Source organism: Drosophila innubila (genome assembly GCF_004354385.1).
Source record: "Drosophila innubila isolate TH190305 chromosome 3L unlocalized genomic scaffold, UK_Dinn_1.0 0_D_3L, whole genome shotgun sequence".
Classification (NCBI taxonomy): Eukaryota; Metazoa; Arthropoda; class Insecta; order Diptera; family Drosophilidae; genus Drosophila; species Drosophila innubila.
The window spans coordinates 20,822,589-20,841,632 of record NW_022995376.1 but is presented as its reverse complement, the minus strand read 5'-3'; the positions used below and the strand labels follow the sequence as shown (position 1 = coordinate 20,841,632).

Genomic DNA, 19,044 nt, shown 5'->3' with positions numbered 1-19,044 from the left:
TTCGTTTTTCTCTCTCTCCCCGCCCGCTCGTTTGTCCCTGTGATGTATAAAAATATATATACATATATGTTTTGTATATAAACCATACATCTATTCAGTTGGCAACATCCGTTTGAGTAACAGCGCAGAGTCCATACAATATGCATCGCGTCGACCCAACATCGGCATCGGCAGCAATCCCAACAGTTGCAGCGGCAACACTCCCAACAGCAACACACGTCGCCTGCTTATCAATGTGCCACGGCAATATCCGTTGCGTTCATCGTTGCGACGACACAAAGAGAAACAAATTGGTGGCAGCCAAAGCAACAGCAGCAACAGCATCAGCAACGAGCAGCTAACCGGCAATGTTGCTGGTGGTGGTGGCTCAGCAGCAGCAACTGTTGCAGCTGGACCGCTGAACAAGCCGCTGCTGCTGGTGGGACTGTTGCCGGGTGCCGAGCAGCCGCCATCGGTGCGCAATTCAATAGCCGATTGCGGCAGCATTGACTATGACAAAATGGACACCGTGGAGCATCAGCTGAGTGTCGAGTGCAGCACAACGTTGAGCTTCAAGCCGCCGCGACTGTAACAGCAGCAGCAACACCACCAACAACAACAATTGGAGGCAAGCGACGCAGGCTCAAGCAACATAACAACAGCAGATTTAATTAATTAACTAATTAAGCACACATTTATATATAGTATATACTAATACGTATTTGTATTTGTATTTATGTGTATAGCAAGAAAAGGCTGATTTTCTTTAGTTTAAAAACGATACAAATTAACGGATATTGATATTGCAACAAATTGCCAAATTTTATTTGAACTGAAATTCTATGCATTCATTTGTTGTACAATTTATTCGAGAGTTTGTTTTCTCTTTTTTTTTTAGTTATTGTCAAGAATCTCTTTTTTTATTCAACTCAAATTTCAACATAGCACTCGAAAACATTGTCAAAAGAAAAATTAGACTAAGCGCAAATTTCTGTTTTAAAACTTTTGACCTGAACAACGACATACTGCAAAATGTAAATATAACCATTGTATAAGAGATTTATAACAGATTTTGCAAGACTCGCCCAGCAATCAAAATGAACAGTTCAACATTGTAAGAAATGTTACTCAAACTCAATATTATTATTATTAATATTATATACGTAATAGTACAAAAAACAAGTTTGAAAAAATCAACAAAAAAAAATGAATGAATGATAAACTATATTATAGAAATACTTATTAAAAAAAAAAAACCATGTATATTGAATGTTTTAGCATTTAATTAATAGTTTTACATATATTTAATATATTCAAAACAAAGTTGTAATATATTTATAGCTAATGTCTGTGTGTCCAAAAGATGTTATAGATATAAATATATATATGTATATTAACTTAATTTAAGGCTAGCACAGCTCGAGCAATACGATCGGGAGGCTAGGCAAAACGGAACCCACAGCAAAAGGTGCAGAATTCTAAAAAGAAAAAAAGAATCAACAACAATTAAAATATTATAAAGAATTAACTTTATATGTAGACATATACTATATATATAAAAAGAATCAATCATTCAGTGAGTTAAGAAACTTGCCCAGTTGCAGCCAATTTACTTTAGTAAAGAATCCCAAACTAAACAGTATAACAGTATGATACTATTATACTGCTCAGATTGGGGATGCCTTACTTATGTAAATATAATATTAGTATTTTCCTCTTACCCCTTAACATTTTCACTGCCCCGCTCACTCTCTCTCTCTCTCTTTCCTGGCCCCAATTTCTAGAGAACTTTCAGATTTTTCGCGTGTTTATGCAAAAAATCTATGAAAGTTACAAAAAATTTCACTCGCTGTGCTACAAAAGATTTGTATGTTTGTTGTGCGAAAAATAAACAGAAATAAAACAAATTGAATTTATACATAAATATATGTAAATTAGTATTAGTTAATGGACTTGAACTTTGGCCATTTCGTACATAGTATGAAAACCAATCTTTCAATTCAAGAAATGTAAGAGAAAGTGAAACGATGCAACACCAATATTTGTTGATTAGCAAAACTTTTATTATCAACATCATTTTTTATATATTATATTGCCCGTTTATGTTAGGCTATAAGCTATATTGATAAGTATAAGTATATTGTATATGTATAAATCTTACATAGTACGATTTCGAGTGAAGTACATTCATTAGCCCTTAAATATTATAAATCTTATGTTGTATATTATGATTGATGATGAGGATAAAGAAACAAAAGCGATTACCAGAATCTGTTCCATATAGATGTAATCCATTCATTCACACACACAAACTTTTCACATCTGCTGCAAATTCATTTCGAATATTTTTAAACAAAACAATTGGCTTTTTTTTTTATATATATATAAAACATGTAAACAAAATAAATTGACATTCTCTCTGTATAATTTCATTTTTCATTACATAAAAAAAAAGGAAAGTTGCACATAAAAAAATGTATACAAGATTTCAAGAATCATACATATATTGTAACTAAATTACTGAATGGGAAAAATAAATTATTAATTGAATTTAAAACTAGACGGTATTAAGTGTGATCGTTCGGATGAGATACTAGACTTGGGAACACATCATTTGGTCAGCTTAGTCTATCTATCTATATGGAGTTCACAACGATATTTAGTTGTACAAGGCTTTATCCACTATGATTCCATGCTCGATGAGGAAACTTTCCACATCGGAGGCGAAGAAATCATCGCTTAGATCGTCTGTGAGACGCACAAAGTTACCAATCAGAGCCTGTGCCTTGTAGACCAAGAGAGCGGGTAATCCCTTGGTGCGGAAATCGCGGCTCATGCCGGCAACGGAGCTACAGATCTTGGCAAACTTAATGGACGGATACTCGCTGGCCAGCGTATCCAGGCAGTTGTTGAGCGTAATGCAAGCGGACTGTGCCCGCTCGTAGATGTGAATGATGATGGTGGTGTGCTTGTTCTCCTGCTCCACACAGGAAAGAAACTCCTCGTGGGTGCTCAACTGATGTACCTTGCCAAATTGTTGATTGTGTCCCGTTTGGCGCAGCATTTCGGCCATGCGCTGCTTTTGATACTGCTGCAGAAAGTCCTCACTCATCAGCTCGGCGAATTCGGCATCCAGCTCCTCCTGTCGCTTGCGTTCCTCATCCTCAGCGGATGTGGCGGTGGTCATACTCAATTTCTTGGCCAGCTCCATGCGCTGTCGTTCCGTTTCCTCGCGCTTCTCAGCCTCCAATTGCTTAAAACGCTGCCAGTCCTTTACCACACCCTTGGGACCGGTATTCGTAGATCCCTGCGATCGAAATCCGCCCGCGGGCGCCGCATTGGGATCCGTATTGATTGTCAATCCAGCGCCTCCCTTGCGAGAGCCTCCAGCGCCCTTCTCATCGTCGCCATCGTCTCCGTTGTCTTCCTCCTCGCTGCTGCTGCAGTAGTACTGCAGTTTTTCGCCTAATAATTTATCCTCAAGCGTGGCCATTTATTTTAATTTTTAATTTAATTATAGAAAATTTTATCAAAATGCAAACAATCTGTGGGTGAGGTATGCAATAGTATCGATACCACGATACCGCAGCAGCAACAGCTGTTTGTCTGTGTATTTGGTGAGTGCCAAATATCGAATCATGCAAATTCTTATCGATTGCTGCGCGGTCAATGTTAAATTTAAAATGTAGGTAATTAGGTAATTTTGCAAGTAACAGTTCAATAATAAAATAATTATTGAAGGTTTTCTTTTCAAAGTTACTTTTTTTCTTGCTTTTTACCTAAAAAGGTACGACTTGCCAGATCTGAAATTTTTTCTGTGAAAGGTTGCCACCTCTCGGTTTAAGACGCCGCGCGAAATTATCAACGGGCGAACAATACTCAAATTTAAATTTAATACTTTATTTTGTGTGTGAAGCGTATGATTTTAAAGATTTCGCTTAATTTCTGTGGAACTTCAAACTGTTCAATCAACTGCTCCATGCTATTGAAATCGGACTTTTCCAGTTCATCGCAGGAGTCATCATCGCTGCACGCAGCACTCGACAGCGCCAAGCGCTCCGCAAAGGAAACGATGCCGCACCAGGCACGAAAATCCAAATCGCCGCAGGCATCCTGCTCGTAACCCAAATGGGAGAGAGTATTTTTCACATTCTTTTCGGTGCCATGGAACTCCAAGACATCCTCCAATGCCTGTGGCAAACTGCGCCACACCATGGTGCGTTCCTTGTACTCCACGAGGGGCACTTCATCATTTCCCAGCGCAAGTTCGCTTTCCGGTTCCTCGCAACGACTCAGATACTTGAGGAAGACGCGCTTATAAAGTTGCTTGCGCTGTTGCGAGACCCACACATATTTGCTAAGGTAATCCCAGGGCGTCATGTCTGCGAGGGTGGAAACTAAAGTTGCAGCCTAACATGATTGAAGTGATATACAAACTCTTGAGCATGGACAGATCCATGGGTACATCGAAGCGTGTGGCGGATTTGGAGAACTTGCGTGGCATCTTGGAACTCGAACTGGGCGTGGCCTTGTCCGCCTCCTCCGCTGGTTTGCTCTGCACTGTTTTTGGCATGTACTTGATGGCTTCACGGAGAGCGCGATTGAGCTGAGTGGAGTAGAGAAAGTATTCAAATAGAACTGGAAATTTGGATGCTTTTTAAAATTCATACATATCTGCCAAAGGTGTTCTCAATTAGATCCACAGTTAGATCCGTTTTAAGTGCCTGAAAAGCCTCCTCAGTTAGGAAACTGCCCTTAAGCAGGATGGGATCCCTCTCAGCTTCTCGCTTATCCTTGGGCAGCAAACTGACGGCATTGGGTATCAAACTGGGTCGGGTGCTGGCATTTAGAGAATCGGGACCCAAGGCAGCTACCTGAGTCTCAGGATCCTCGCTCAGGTGAAATGTGGTGGTGGCTAAAAATGGGAAACTTTATTTTATCTAAGCTCAATAAATTTAAGTATACTCGTAGTTAGTCAATGATTTCAGGAATAATCTCAACTAAAGTATTGTACTTGTACGGAAATTTCTAAGTAATTATTCTATGTGAAGAACTGCAGCTTATATGAAAATAAAAATATATAGTAAATTGTCAACCAAACAGTTGGAGGAAAGTAAAATTCTCAGCTAAATATGTTTGGTGTAGTATAAAATCACAATAACATAATTACTAAAGATGAAAATCACAACTAAACAGTAGAGAAAAAAAATGTTCAATTAAAATCGCAATTAAAAGTTTAGTAATTGAAAAATTCCACAACAAAAAACCAAAGCTTAATTTCAAAAGTATTTTAAAAATCTTATGAAAAACTCAACTATAATTTCGTTTGGTTTGAAAAATAACAGAGTTAAAATTCGAACAAATTAAACTATATTAGTTAGCTACCTAACCGTGTAAAATAATATAATTAAAATAAACTTTAATCACTATTTCCGGGTATTTTCGGGTCTGTCTTTAGGCTTCTTCCGGTGCTCACCCTGCGTTGGTTTTAGCTTCTTGCGCTTTTTGCCACGTCGGGCATCGTCGTCTTCCATCATGTCATGATCATTGATGCAAGTCTTGGGCGGCTTTGCGTCCAGGTCGGAGTGTGGATCGACGCCTGTTGTTAGGTTGGCTGTGCCTAGCGAGGATTTGGGTCGTTGCTCATTGGACTGCTGTCGTCGGGGCTTTTTGTCCTCGTTGGCACCCGCACTCTTTGGTTTCTTGCCCTCCTCGATGCCGCTTTGGGTTAGCTCCGAGCTGGGCTTCCAGTAGAGCGTCTCCTGCGAGTGCGATCTCCGCAGATCCAATATGATCTTCTTTCGCTGGATATTCTCATGCTTGCCCCACTCCGGCGTAATGCAGCGTCGATAGAAGGACCCGGCACTGGTCCGGGTATGGATGCTTGTCACCGTTGGGGTCGGTGTCATCGGCCTGGAATCAGTTTCCGCATAGCGTCTGAATAAATCCTCTGGTATGTTGTCGGTCTCATGCTGATGCAGTTGCTCCTCCCGCTGCTTTTGCTTGCCTCCTGCCTGCACGGGACTCTTACCCTCGATGGCCAGCGATGTTTTCAGCTGGTTGATGACTTCCTTGACACCCGACGGTGCCGGATGATTGCACAGCACCGAACAGCCCTTGGCAAAGGGATTGAAAAGGCCACCAAAGGGACGCAACGACAATGGCATTGGAGACGCCTCAAATTTCAATGGCATTCGCGTATCGTCCGCATAGAGATTCTTGCGCTGCGGGCGACCACTTGGATTAGATGATGTCCCTCCCAGAGGATATCAAATAAATCCTCCCTCTTACCTTTTTCACATATTTAATATGCCGCTTTGGTGTGGGCACCAATCCTGTCCGTGTTGTTCCGCTCATCGTACTAACTAACAACAAACTAACGAGACGAGACGACGCCAAAGCCGCCGGCGTTCATAAACAACGCAATCCGTTACCATGACGAGCGTTCCCTAAAAGTTCGACGTTTGTTATTAGGCCTGTTCCGAAATTCGGCTTATCATGAGTTTCACATGATTAACAGAGGTTTTGTGATGATGGAATTGAGAACAGTAGCATTTCCTTATATGTATTCTCCGATTTGTCATAGCTCAGTTCCAATTAAGACTACAGCACTTTTCCTGTACTTAAAGCTGTCAGAAAACATTAAACTTTGTGGAATTCACAAGAAATAGATATTAAGAACACAGGCATTGTCGCCTACTTTGAAACTATTCTTCGCAAAACTAATTTTTCATAGATCTATTTAAATAGACTCATCCTAAATTCGACTCTTAATGGAATTCCAAAACCACCCCAAAATCTATCCCAACTTAGAATTCTGTCAAAAGTGATAAGTTGACTAACTTTGCGAAATTAACAAGATATATATTAATAAAATTACTGATAAACTCCTTTAATACTGTACTTTCATCTACCGAATACCCTTTTAATGCATTTGCCAATGTTATCCATACAAAAAAAAAACCTGTCCGCTTTGGGAAGTAACACTCCAATTGATAATTGTCTTATCTAGATTGTGTGAAAATTTCAGCCTCCTAGGTCTTATGGTTTGGGCTGTGCAATAATCAGTGAGTGAGTAGTTCAGAGAAAACAGTTTTACACGTATACATATAGATATATGATGAGAAATCGAATCGGAAAGCACAGTTTTTACTATCCTCTAATTACTTCAAATGTTTTTTTTAAGCTTTGAAAATGTATGTATCTATTTTATAGGCTATTTCCACGACCACTCACATTTGCCACATTTCCTCACATTTGAATGTGGCTCATATTTGGCCTTCCACGACCAAATGTGAAACTGTTAAGACACCCAAAGAAAATCACCTGTTCGGTTTCTGTGCACAAATTATAAAAAGCAGACAATAAGAACATTTTAATATTTATTATGATATTATAATTGGCGCAAATTTAATGCCAACCGTTTTTATTGAAGAAAACAGCTGGTTAAGGTGATAATTGCTTTTTTTCACGAGCGTGTTCGATACAAAAATACTGAAATTCGACGGGGCGAATGACAAAAACTCTTCACATTCATTATGAATGAGCCAAAATGATCATTCGGATTTTGTACGGAAATAAGGTCCACATTTGGGCAAAATGATGAAAATGGCGTCGAATGAGCCAAATGTGCTGTCGTGGAAATTGGCTATTAATTGAAAATAAGCTAAAAGTGAGAACGCAGCTCTCGTTGAGCAAATTGAAAACGTTAACATGTCACATAAACACTTTATTATAATACAGAGCAGTTTGTTTTTGTTGTATAGTAGTTGTGTTGTTGTCGCTTATAACTAAGAGTTAAGTAATTGAAATTTGAGGAATTACGAGTAGCATTTACGAGAAGGTTCCTCAGTACAAGGAACCGCGATGATGCAAGTGCCTCAAGCGTTGATCCAGCAACTGTCGCTCATTCGACAGTGAAATTGTCGATGAAGAACGGTGAATTGGTGGCAGCAATGGGTTCCCTCTGGGCTGAGCGGGAATTGCTGTTGTTGCTGCAGCTGCTGTGGCAGCAACTGTGGCATCAATGGGTCCCAGTCCAACGGAGTTCCTCACAGCACAAGTGCGCAACAATTGATTGCGGAGCGTGGAGCGGGAGCGGGAGCGGCGACGCAGCGAATTGTTGAATGAGATCTGCAGCGAGAGGCGCTTCTGGGAGAGCGAGGCCAAATGCTCAGGCGACAGCTCAATGACCTGTGAGTTGAGTGGCGTCCCTGCAGCTGTGGCAGCCACCATGGCAGCAGCTGTGGCAGCACTGTAGCTGGGCAGCGTGGTGTTGTTGGTGGGTGAGATGCCACCATTGCCACCACAATTGCAGGTGATCGAGGTGAGCGATATGTTGTCCCCGTTGGCATCGTTCCCAGTGCCAGCTGTTGTCTCCACCAGACTGTAGGCCACAGTTGGTTCCTTAGCTCCCACAGCATCGCTGCTCACATTCTCAAAGATCTTGATAACGGGCACAATCGCTGGCGTCAATATAATCCCCGCCTTGCGGAACTCCTCCAGTGCATCATCATACGTGGGCAGACCCGAGACAATCGTATACGAGGGCAGCGACTCGGCTTCATAATCGGGTGGACAATGGCGACAGACTTCGATGTTGGCATCGCTGTGATTGGCACGATCTGAATGAAAGTTAAAAATAAAATAAAATTAATTTTATTGAAAGAAAATTTCAAAGTGCAACAGTCTATCAAAAGTTAGAACCACTTTGTATTCCCTGTAGTTTCGAATGACAAGCTGATTGATCTTTATTTTCCCATCAAAGTCATAAAAGAAATTGTCAAACACCTTAGAACTCTTTTCTTGGTCCTTAATCGTTTTATATGGTTATTTTTATTGAGATATCTCAATTAGTTTAAAAGATAAATCATTTTTTATTTATATTGTTTTTTTCGAATTCGAATAATCTAAAAACCAAACAAACAGAAATTCCTGGAACTAGAACTTATTTCGCATTTTAAAACTTTTTATAAAAAATTATCGACAAACTTCCAGGTATTTTTAAGTCGATAATTCCAGTTTGTGAGCCTACCAATACCAAGATGAATTTACTACTATGTATTATATCATAAATTCACCTTGATCTATATAATGCTGTCCATCCCTCTCTTCTACTCGGTCGGAACTGACACAACATCCGCTCAGCAACAAAAAAAAATGCAGAAAACAATCCGAATTACCAAATCAATTCTCCTGTTCCCCTGTGGACAAAACAAATCCCCAATCCTGCATTCACTACAACCATTTCTACCTCTAGTTTTCCGTGTTGGGGTGTGTTGTGTACATTAATGAAATTTTTATGCTCAAATGTCGCTTCGTTTTGTTAAAAGCTACTAAAACTCCCGCTGGCGGAAATGTGCAAGCTGCGTCCAACCCTTAAAAGTAGGCAACAAAATTTTTTATTGCAATTGGCCAGCTCGATGGGGGCAAAATACTCAAAGTAATTCCCCCCTTCGGTGGCTTTGAGGTGAGTCAGAGGAAAAACTGTTGATGCGGCAAGCGTTTTAGAGACGTGCAACACGATTTTGAAGATTAGCCGCATGCTGCGTGAGCTTTAAAAAAGAACATACGAAAATGGCACACGCTTCGTTTCACACCCTTTTGTATGGATTTAAATTCAGATGGCGCCCGGGGGCGGTACCAGGAGCGTTTTCACACCCACATGAACCGACGGACGGACGTTCATTTTTTATGCAACGCTTTGTAAGCTTACGAAATTAAATTGATGATGCACACACTGGGTACACACGTTTGGGGGCAGACAAAATGGAAACTCATTGTCATTTGTCAGAGCAAAAGAAATGGGAGTGAGAGGTTGGTCTGCTTAACCATATGGAGATTCCCTTCTAACTACGTTAAGCTTCTCCGTTGTTCTGTTAAGCCTAAGCCTTTGTGTTATTTTCAATTGACTTTTGTTAATTGCGGTTGAAGAAATTGACATACTTCATTTTAATGACATAAGGAGGCATTTTTGACCTAATAAAGATTAGTATTTAAAATCGAGTCGATGTAGCGCTGTTCGTCTATTAGTCAGTTTGTATGAACACCAAGATCTCAGAGACTCCAAGTGTCAGAAGCACGGAAATAATGCCATTTTTTTTTAAATTAATTATTTATTTATTTATTTTATTTTGACTATATATAATAATCTTGTAATAATCGGGAGTGTCACAGAAATCTCTTCCAACCAAGTCTCAAATTGAGGTAAACATCGAATTTGGTTAACGAAAGACTTACTTCTTTTTTTCCGAGTTAAGTGACCGAAACATAAAATCCATGTTATTTAACTGGGATTTTCAAAGTGATTTTTCTGTGACACTCCCGTATAATTTGGAACGTTTTCAATAGTTATTTGAACTTTAAAAATAGCTAGAATTCCCGCCAGCTGCCATTTTACAATTTTTCCAGCGATTGAAATTCGATAAACTCAACTCAAACAACTCTATATTTATCTAAGCATTGGTCCTTTTGGGAGTTATGTTAATAAGCGATTTCTGCTAACAGAATAAAAGTGGTGGCAGTCGATTAATGGGCACCGGTGGAAATAAACTTAAAACGGCAAATGTCTTAAGTTTAAGTTGAATTAAATATAAGCAACTCAGTGGCGCAGCGAATTGAATATTAAATTATGAACTGGTTGGGGACGTGCCACTTAGAAGCAACATTTGATGAACTGTCGGTCGCCCCATAAGCCCCAAAGGACATACGCATTTCAATTCCCCAAGCGCAGCTTAGCACCACAATAAAATGAAGTGCAGCAGTAAAAGGAATACGACTATGAAAAGAAAGATAGAGAGAGAGTGGGAGAGAGTGAGAGAGAGAGAGAGAGAGTAAGTGCGTGGAGCATAAAGTATGCGCCGCAAGCGATAAGCCAAAAGCAAAATGGACACCAAAAGCCTCACTAGTCAATATGCTAAAGGTCATGGTAGATGCCAAAATACAACTACGACAACAACAAGGGCAATAGTAACTGCGAATGGGAAGCAGCGGAAGCTTAGTGGCAATAGCAAGAAGCAGAAACAGGAGCTGGAGCTAGAGCATAACCTAAGGCAGGCCAAGGATATTTGGGCGTTCACGAAAAAGTTAAACACACTTTATGTTGGGGGCTGAGCTCCACACTGCGTTTGTGGATGGATTTGGACGCCCAAAAACCACCGAAGCAACCAGGAAAAAAGCAAAAGAAAAAAAGGAAAACAAACGATGGCAGCCAAAAATGACGTGCCTAGGACGATGGCGACACAGGACGAGAAAGCAAGAATAACAACAGTTAAGGGGAGACGTAGGAATAACCCCCCTTTATTCCTGGGATGCCTTCGCTCTCTGATGCTTGCCAGGCACGTAAGCAGTTGATGCCTGCCCGTCTGCCCCGTCTGGCCCCCTCCGCCACCGGAGAAGAAGTAAAAATAAAACGCCACAGGCCACAGTTTTTGGGATGCTCGTCCTTTGTACTTTGTCCTTGGGGTTGGTAAACACGGCACCAAATTGCCGTTTAAATTTCTCCCCAATGTACGCGCCCCAAAACGGGGGACCAAGGCGGCCTTGAAACATTATTATGACTACTGTCAGACTTGCGTTGCCTTTACCTGCTCCAAACTTTAGATTTGAAGTTGTGGTTGTCAGGGAATGTCTGGGAGTATTATCCACAAGACGTTAACGGCGACCTATGCCTCCCACTGGAGTCTGATCCATGTCAAAGGCTCGAAAGCCCCACAAGTTTATGCGTCGTCTGCAAGGGTTTTTTTGGAGTCTGTGCTCCTCGAGCTCTTCGCTTAACTAATTAAACTTGTTCCAGGTATGTTCGAGGACATGCAAATATTTTGTAGACTTGTTTCAACAAACATATTGCTACGGTCTGCCCTAAACGCATGTTATATCCAAATTGCAATGTTTTTCTTTTTTTTTGGAAAAAAGAAAAATGATTATAAACATGTTGCCCTGGCTGTCCAAATATGGAAAACGACTAGAGAATGCTCTTAGGCTAAAAGGAACTGGAATTCCTACTCGTTTAGTTCACTCGTTACAATTGTAACTCGCTAGCTGTCAAGTTATATATTCTGTTTGTTTTTCTTACCTGTCAAAATATGGAAAACGACTAGAGAATGCTCTTAGGCTAAAAGGAACTGCAATTCCTACTCGTTAAATTCACTCGTTACAGCTGTGACTCGCTAGTTGTGAAGTTATAAACATGGAAATCGACGAGAGAATGCTCTTAGGCTAAAAGGAACTGCAATTCCTACTGTTTTCATTCACTCGTTACAATTGTAACTCGCTGGTTGTCAAGTTATATATTCTGTTTGTTTTTTTACCTGTCAAAATATGGAATACGACGAGAGGTTGCTTTTATGATAAAAGGAACTGCAATTCCTACTCGTTTAATTCACTCGTTACAGTTGTGACTCGCTAGTTGTCAAGTTATATTTTCGCTTGTTTGGTTAGCGCATTAAAACTAACTGCTAAATTATTGGGAAAGTAACGCATCCATCTCAGGGATCTTGGGGCCAGCCTGCCAAGAACATTTTGCGCACGGGGGAAAAATGAAGAAAAATTGCGGCATGTCAGTAGAAGGCACAACAACAATAAAAAAGACAAAAACAGAGACGAACATGAAGACATTGTTGGTCTGAAGCCGGCAAACACGCGCCAAAAGCATCCAACAACAATATTAACAACAGGAACAGAGCAGGAATAGAAACGGGCAGCAGGAGCATTCACTGCCAGGACGAAAATGTAATAAGTGTGTCTATTTGTTCGCAAATATTTCATTTCCCGTGCCTTTATTTCACATTTCGCCAACCCGACAACTCGCCATAAAGACGCTTGTCCGCCCGCACAAAGCGTTCACAGGATCCATAGGAAAAATGAGAAAACCAGGAAAACGAACACGAAAATGAAAACGAAAACTTAATTTAACTTTACGATAACAATGACCAAATATTTAGCTACTTAGTCTCTTTAATATTTTCGTAGATGATAATGCTTTTAAGGTAACTCGCAAAGATAATCATTAACAGACTGACTGATGACGAGCTTTAAGATATTCTAACCTCTTATTAAGTGTCTTTATCTGTTTATGACCAAGGGCCGGAAATAACGGTTAATAACCTTAATTTTTACTAAATAAATCAATGTGAAGGAAATATGTTAAGACAACATGGAATACATATATATTCATATTTTGATCGTAATAAGCGTAATTTAATATAAATCATTTTAAATTCTTATATTTAATTTCATTTTAAGACTTCAGAATAATAATTAAGTGTACATTTTTATTTAAAAAATACAAAATAACACTTATTTTAAAATATACCAAATAACACTTTTTTGTAATGTTATTTTTTATTTTTATTTTAGAAGTTGCATATAAGAGTTATTCCATATTTTTTATTTTAAAAATCAAGTACTTGTTCTTTGTACTAAAGTAGGAAAATTAGACTAGCTATGTAGCTTAGCATTTATTTTGAAATCTTTAGTAAAAAATTGTGAATATTGCATTTCCCACTGTTTTAATTTTTCAAGTAATGTTTTGTAGTTTTGAGGTTATGTTATTTGCAGATAAAGGCCAACGTTAAGTGTTTATAAAATTAGAACTTTTCATTTAACTACTGCCCTATACAAACCAAAGCATTAGCGTAATGTTTATTATTTTGTTGTTAATTTCACTTAAATAAGTATATTTGCCGCATAGACAAAAACGTTGGTGTAATTTATGCAATGCACAATGCACATGTTGCCACGGCGTTGAATGTTATTAAAAACAATATAAACAACATGCAACAATGGCTGAGGGAGGTGGTTGAGGCTGGAGTGGGGCGGGTGGGTGTGTCGCATGTTGTTTATGTGCGTGTGGCTTCAACGGCGTCGGCGTCGGCGTTGGCAGTGCAATGAAAAGTGGACCGCAAAGTACCAGTTGCCAGCAGGCAGTTTAGAGAGGCTGCCGGAACGGAGAGGGAGAGGTGGAACTGCTGTGGCTGGCAGTGCGGCAATTTTCAAATTGACTTTTGCACATGTTGCCCGCCGTAACGAAATGCGGCCAAACAATGTGTGTTTGAAAAAAAAGAAAAAAAAATTGGTTTCCACCATAGGCAGTTATTTTATGTCGGTGTGTGTGTGTGTGTGTATGAAGCAACGACAAAAAAGACCAAGACGAGGAAAAATAAGACCCAAAGATGCACTGGAGGCAACGCTTAAAACGTGCCAATTGAGCGCGTGAGTCGCATAATAAAAATACTTTTCGCTTGACTGCCAAAAACGGCTGAACAAGCGTCAAATATCTATCAAATTGACATTAGACGTCTCAAAACAACAGCTGCAGCACGTTTAAATGTGTTTACAGTTCCGTTAGATGTTCAAAAAATCACCGGATCATCAACTTTGGCGCTCAGAATATCGATTAGCATTATCGATACAGTGTAAAACTGTTAGCTGTGCTGTCAGCGGCGAGTCGATCAGAGTGACGTTTCTGTTAATTAGCACGCGAGTAACAGCCCTATAACATAGCAACTATGTCAATAACATTTTTATGTACGTTATTATGGTTTGTGCTGCCACCTGGTCACAAACTGTAAAGATCTCAATAAGTCTGGCAATAATGATCTCATTTGTTATTGTCTGGCAGCACAATTTAGTGAACCAAGTTCACAGTCTGGCAATATTACGACTCAAAGAACAAAAGAGGCACAGAGAGAAAGAGAGTGAGAGAGAGAACAAGAGCATTAAAAAATCTGCCAGCGGCGTCAGTGGATTTAGTTTTGTTGTAGTAGTCTCAGTGGTGCGCGTAGTTGTGCTCCCAAAGCAACAATAATTATAATTATTTAAACGAAAAAGGTGGAATTAATTAATATAAAACGAATACAACAAACAGTCTGTATTGTGACATGCTAAAAATGACAAATGTGCCGATGCCGACAATGCTTAAGCTAGGCAGCAGCAGCAGCAGCGTCAACAACAGCGCAGCAGCAGCAACAACAAAAAAGACACAGCATAATGGAGTAGCAGGCGTCGCAGCTGCGTCGCTGCGCTGCGCAACAGACGACACGGACGAATCGGATGAGGACTCTGAGTCTGAGTTGGACATTGAAGAGGAAGACATTTTGCTGGATGATGCCGATGATGTTGTGTTGCAAATTGACAGCGAGGATGAGGCCGAATTAGAGGCACAGCGCATACGCTTGGACGACTTAAAGGCAGCGGCCGCAGCAAAGTCGCAGGTCAGTAACGGTAAAGAGACGACTGCGACGCAGCAGCAGCCGCTGCCCACGTCGCGAAAGCCGCGTGGGCGGCCACCCGGCAGCACAAATAAAAACAACAACAAAAACCAGAGAAATAAAAACAAACGCAAAAAGTCAAACAGCCCCTGCGTGAGCGCAAGCGTCGCAGTCACTACAGTAGCTGTCCCTGTCTCTGACACTGTCCCCGTCCCTGTGCCCACCCCCTCTCCCTCACCCATTAGTGTAGCTCAAATACACGCGGATGAGAAGGCGCATCGTTTTATTTACAGCTGCGTCAGCTGCTCTCTGCTCTACGGGGATGCAACATCGCTCTCCCAACATTGGCAAAAAGAGCATCACTTGCAGGTGGAAAGAGAGAACAAACGGATTAAAGACAAAGCGCCATCTGGAGAGCAAGTGAAGCTTGAGCCGCCGTTAGAACTGAGCGATGCCATCAAACTGAGTGACTTGAAATGCTGCGCTCAGCTGCTGCTGACGCTGGCAGAGGACGAAGCTGTCGAGCAGCAGCTGCGCTGCTCTGCCTGCAATGAATGCTTCGAGCAGAGCAAGGAACTGCAACTGCACTTGAGTGTGGAACATGATATATTTAAGCTGCTGGTGCCCAAAAGAGAACCCAGCGAACCCATGGTTAGCATACCCTGTGATCTGGGTGCGAACAAGTCCAATACGATGCGGGAGCAGGTGGAGCTGCCGGAGACGCCGCCGCCAGAGAAGGAAAGCGCCGACAAAGATGATCTCGCAATGATAAGCGCCATGGTGGCGGAAATTGCCGCGGAGCGTAATCCCAAGGTCAACAAGATGATCATTAAGCTGCCGGTGGGCAAAAGGGGAGGACGCAAACGCAAAAAGGAAGAAAAGGAGGAGAAGGAGCAACAGGATGAAATCCAATCCGAAGTCAGCAGTGGCAAAAGAAAACGAACGCGAAAGGTGCAAAAGGTGGCACAAACTGAGGATGCGAAGAAAGAGGATGCAAAGAAAGAAGACAATCTGAAGGGGAAGGAGAAGGAAAAGGAAGAAGAAAACCAGATAGAAAAGATAGAAGAAAAGCAGCAGGAAAAAGAAAAGGCAACTGAAGAAAAGCAGCAGGAGAAGGAAGAAGAGAAGCCTGAGATCAAAGAAGAATTGGAACCACGACGCGCACGCAAAGCACGCAGCTTTGTGGATTATGTGGTCGATGTCAAAGATGAGGAAGACGACGACGAAGAGGAGGAGGAAGACAAAGACACAGACTCGGACGTGGAGACGCCACAAAACAGTTCCACAGATGACAGTCATGCAGCTGCCTCCATTAAGCGCGAATCCTCTGAAGAATCACAGCGCCACCCAAACGGAACCATACACACCTGCAACTTTTGCAGCAAAACCTTTCAACGCTTCTCCCGGCTGCAGGATCATTTGCGTTTGCATACTGGCGAGAAGCCGCATGTTTGTGGCCAATGTGGACGCGCGTTTCGCCTGAAGATGCGTCTGGCCGAGCATCAGTTGCGCCATCGCACCGAGAAGGCATACAAATGTGAGCTCTGTGGCTTGCCATTGGCCACCAAGCAGGATATGTCGCTGCACATGCGTCATCACAAGAACGATCGACGCTACAAGTGCGAGAGATGTGGCAAGGGATTTGTGCGTAGCTCCGATCTGGCCATACATGTGCGTGTCCACACGGGAGAGAAGCCCTACAGCTGCGATCTGTGCGGCAAGGCGTTCCGTGCCCGCCAGAATCTCGTCGTGCATCGACGCACCCATCTTGGCGACAAGCCCATCCAATGCGAGCTCTGCGACAAGCGATTCTCCCGCAAGATCGACATGCGTGTCCATATGCGTCGGCACACAGGTGATTGAATCAATAGCATCTCTCTCTAAACAGACTTTAATCTTTGGTTAACTCTTCTAGGCGAGAAACCCTTCAGCTGCAGCTCTTGCCAGCGTGGATATTCCTCGCGCGTCAATTTGCAGCGTCATCAGGAGCGGGAACACGGCGGCAAAACATCCTCCAACGAGTCGCTGCCGAAGCAGAAGCAGCCAGTGGCTGATGACTCCAAATCAACGAAGCCTGTGACGCGTCGTCCGCGTCGTGAGAAGTTACAGGAGAAGATTGCCGCACAGGAGAAGCTACTGGATGAACTGAAGCGCAGTCTCAGCACACTACCCGACATTGCCGAAGAATCCGCAGACTCTCCAGGGTCTGAAAACAAACTCAACACGAGCGAGCTGGCTGCAGATGCTGGTGCTGGCATTGCAGCAGGCTGTGCACAGGTTTCTGTGACTGTGTCCATGCAAGTGGAGCCGGCCAAAGCAGATGACGATGATGATGAGGAGATCACGCCGGAGAAGGAGAATGCGCTGTCCAGCGGCTCAGCAACGGACGCCGTTTCCAGCAGTGGCAAGACGAAGACTAATCGCAAGATAACGAGCTACTTTACAGTCGTTGGTCAACAGGCGGAAATCTAAAGACTTATCCAGACCTATTCAATTCAAATCAATTCAATCCAATCCACAATTCTTACTCATTAGCTTAAGAAGCCACTGTACTTGAAACTCTGTAGCTTAGGGTTAACCTCGCAGACCAGGAGACGATTTCATTTTCTATATAAGATTTTCAATTTTTGCAGGGATTAAGTATTCTCTCTATACATATAGATATATAGATATACAGATTGTATTTATATATATATCTATCTATAAAGATAAATATGAAGGAACGAGGATAAGGATCAATAACATTTTTTTTTTTGCATTTAATTAAATTTAATGAACAGAAAAGACTACGTTTTAAAAGCATTATTCATACGAAAAACCGAAAAGAAAAACAAAAGAATGGATAAGAAACATGAAAAAACATAAAAGAGACTGCAAAGAGTTTATAAATATATATATATTGAGAAAAAGTCAATTTATAAATGAAATATTGTGAATATCATTAAGTTCAATTTGAATTTTAAATTTTTTGAGAATGTTATAGATCTGGCAACTTGAACTGTTGAGGATTCCTAAAGAATCCTTGATTGTTTAACTTGAACACAACTGTACCTCTCTCAAAATAAAAACAAGAACAACAAGAATTGTAATTGATATAAACATTTAAAGATATATTAAATTGCCAGTCATGAAATATGCAATTTAATGCTATGTGTAAACCTGATCAACATTACGCATACTCAAATTCCAAATTATATTTAATTATACATAATTATTATTAAGAACTCACACAACGCAGCTAATTACATACACATACCAACATACACGCACACACATACATACATATACACTTTTTTATTTATTTAAAGTGTGAGTTCTATTCTCATAATTATTTCTCGAATCTTAAGCTAAGCGAAAAGACAAAAGCAACAACAATACTACGCAGCAAACTTTGCCGAACAAAATAAGCGTATAACTTTTTATAATTTAAGTCGAACGCGCATTTATACTTATAAACATAATTTAGCATTTACAAAAGTCAAAGTCCAATGAAAATACATTTATTATAATTTAAATTATTTTTTATGTAGTTTCTCAATTGTTGCTGCCCACCAATCAACCCTCTCTCAGTCCGTTTCAGTGCAGGGTGCTTATGTTGTATCTTGTATCTTTTACCTTGATGGCCTTTAGCTTTATGTCTAACAGCAGCTGCCAGCAGCCCCTGTTGTCGAGAGGACTCGATTTTGGGATCAGACGTTAAGGGGGTGAGTTAACATATTGCGACAGCAAAATTCAGCATAGTTTGTCATAAATGAGGGTAGGCTTTTCGAGGTCAAATTGGGGTGGTAAATTAAGAGAGGAAAAGGACGAGAGAGAGACACAGAGAGCAAAAGGATCAGGTTCGGAGTGAGCAAAA

General features: G+C 41.0%; 5 protein-coding genes across 11 annotated transcripts in view; 2 read left to right on the top strand and 3 right to left on the bottom strand.

The window, feature by feature from the left end:
• LOC117788752 (rho GTPase-activating protein 20) overlaps nt 1-19,044 on the top strand; it is a 55,796-nt gene that overhangs the window by 17,152 nt on the left and 19,600 nt on the right. For 2 of the 5 annotated variants that reach the window (XM_034627613.1, XM_034627609.1), the window contains one exon: nt 99-1,981. The exons of 2 other annotated variants lie outside the window; for them this stretch is intronic. In XM_034627613.1, coding sequence (XP_034483504.1) covers nt 99-571 — 473 coding nt within the window. In that variant the 3' untranslated portion in view covers nt 572-1,981. Of the gene's footprint in view, nt 1-98; nt 1,982-19,044 lie in introns of those variants that run through there. One more of the 5 variants, XM_034627607.1, reaches the window with a different exon arrangement.
• Nucleotides 2,525-3,585, bottom strand: LOC117788755 (phosducin-like protein). Its single transcript, XM_034627617.1, has one exon. It carries the CDS (start codon nt 3,470-3,472, stop codon nt 2,639-2,641), a length of 834 nt encoding a protein of 277 aa, XP_034483508.1. The 5' UTR covers nt 3,473-3,585; the 3' UTR covers nt 2,525-2,638.
• LOC117788756 lies at nt 3,733-6,385 on the bottom strand. Its single transcript, XM_034627618.1, has 5 exons — nt 6,271-6,385; nt 5,456-6,203; nt 4,650-4,894; nt 4,417-4,585; nt 3,733-4,361 (listed from the first exon to the last, which is right to left on the bottom strand). The coding sequence occupies exons 1-5, from the start codon at nt 6,334-6,336 to the stop codon at nt 3,871-3,873; spliced, it is 1,719 nt and encodes a 572-aa protein (XP_034483509.1). The 5' UTR covers nt 6,337-6,385; the 3' UTR covers nt 3,733-3,870.
• Nucleotides 7,679-19,044, bottom strand: part of LOC117788753 (probable serine/threonine-protein kinase roco8) — a 38,525-nt gene continuing 27,159 nt past the window's right edge. For all 3 annotated transcript variants that reach the window (XM_034627616.1, XM_034627614.1, XM_034627615.1), the window contains one exon: nt 7,679-8,603. In XM_034627616.1, coding sequence (XP_034483507.1) covers nt 7,828-8,603 — 776 coding nt within the window. In that variant the 3' untranslated portion in view covers nt 7,679-7,827. The remainder of the gene's footprint in view (nt 8,604-19,044) is intronic.
• Nucleotides 14,659-18,706, top strand: LOC117788751 (GDNF-inducible zinc finger protein 1). The gene is made up of 2 exons (XM_034627602.1): nt 14,659-17,043; nt 17,104-18,706. The coding sequence occupies exons 1-2, from the start codon at nt 14,859-14,861 to the stop codon at nt 17,658-17,660; spliced, it is 2,742 nt and encodes a 913-aa protein (XP_034483493.1). The 5' UTR covers nt 14,659-14,858; the 3' UTR covers nt 17,661-18,706.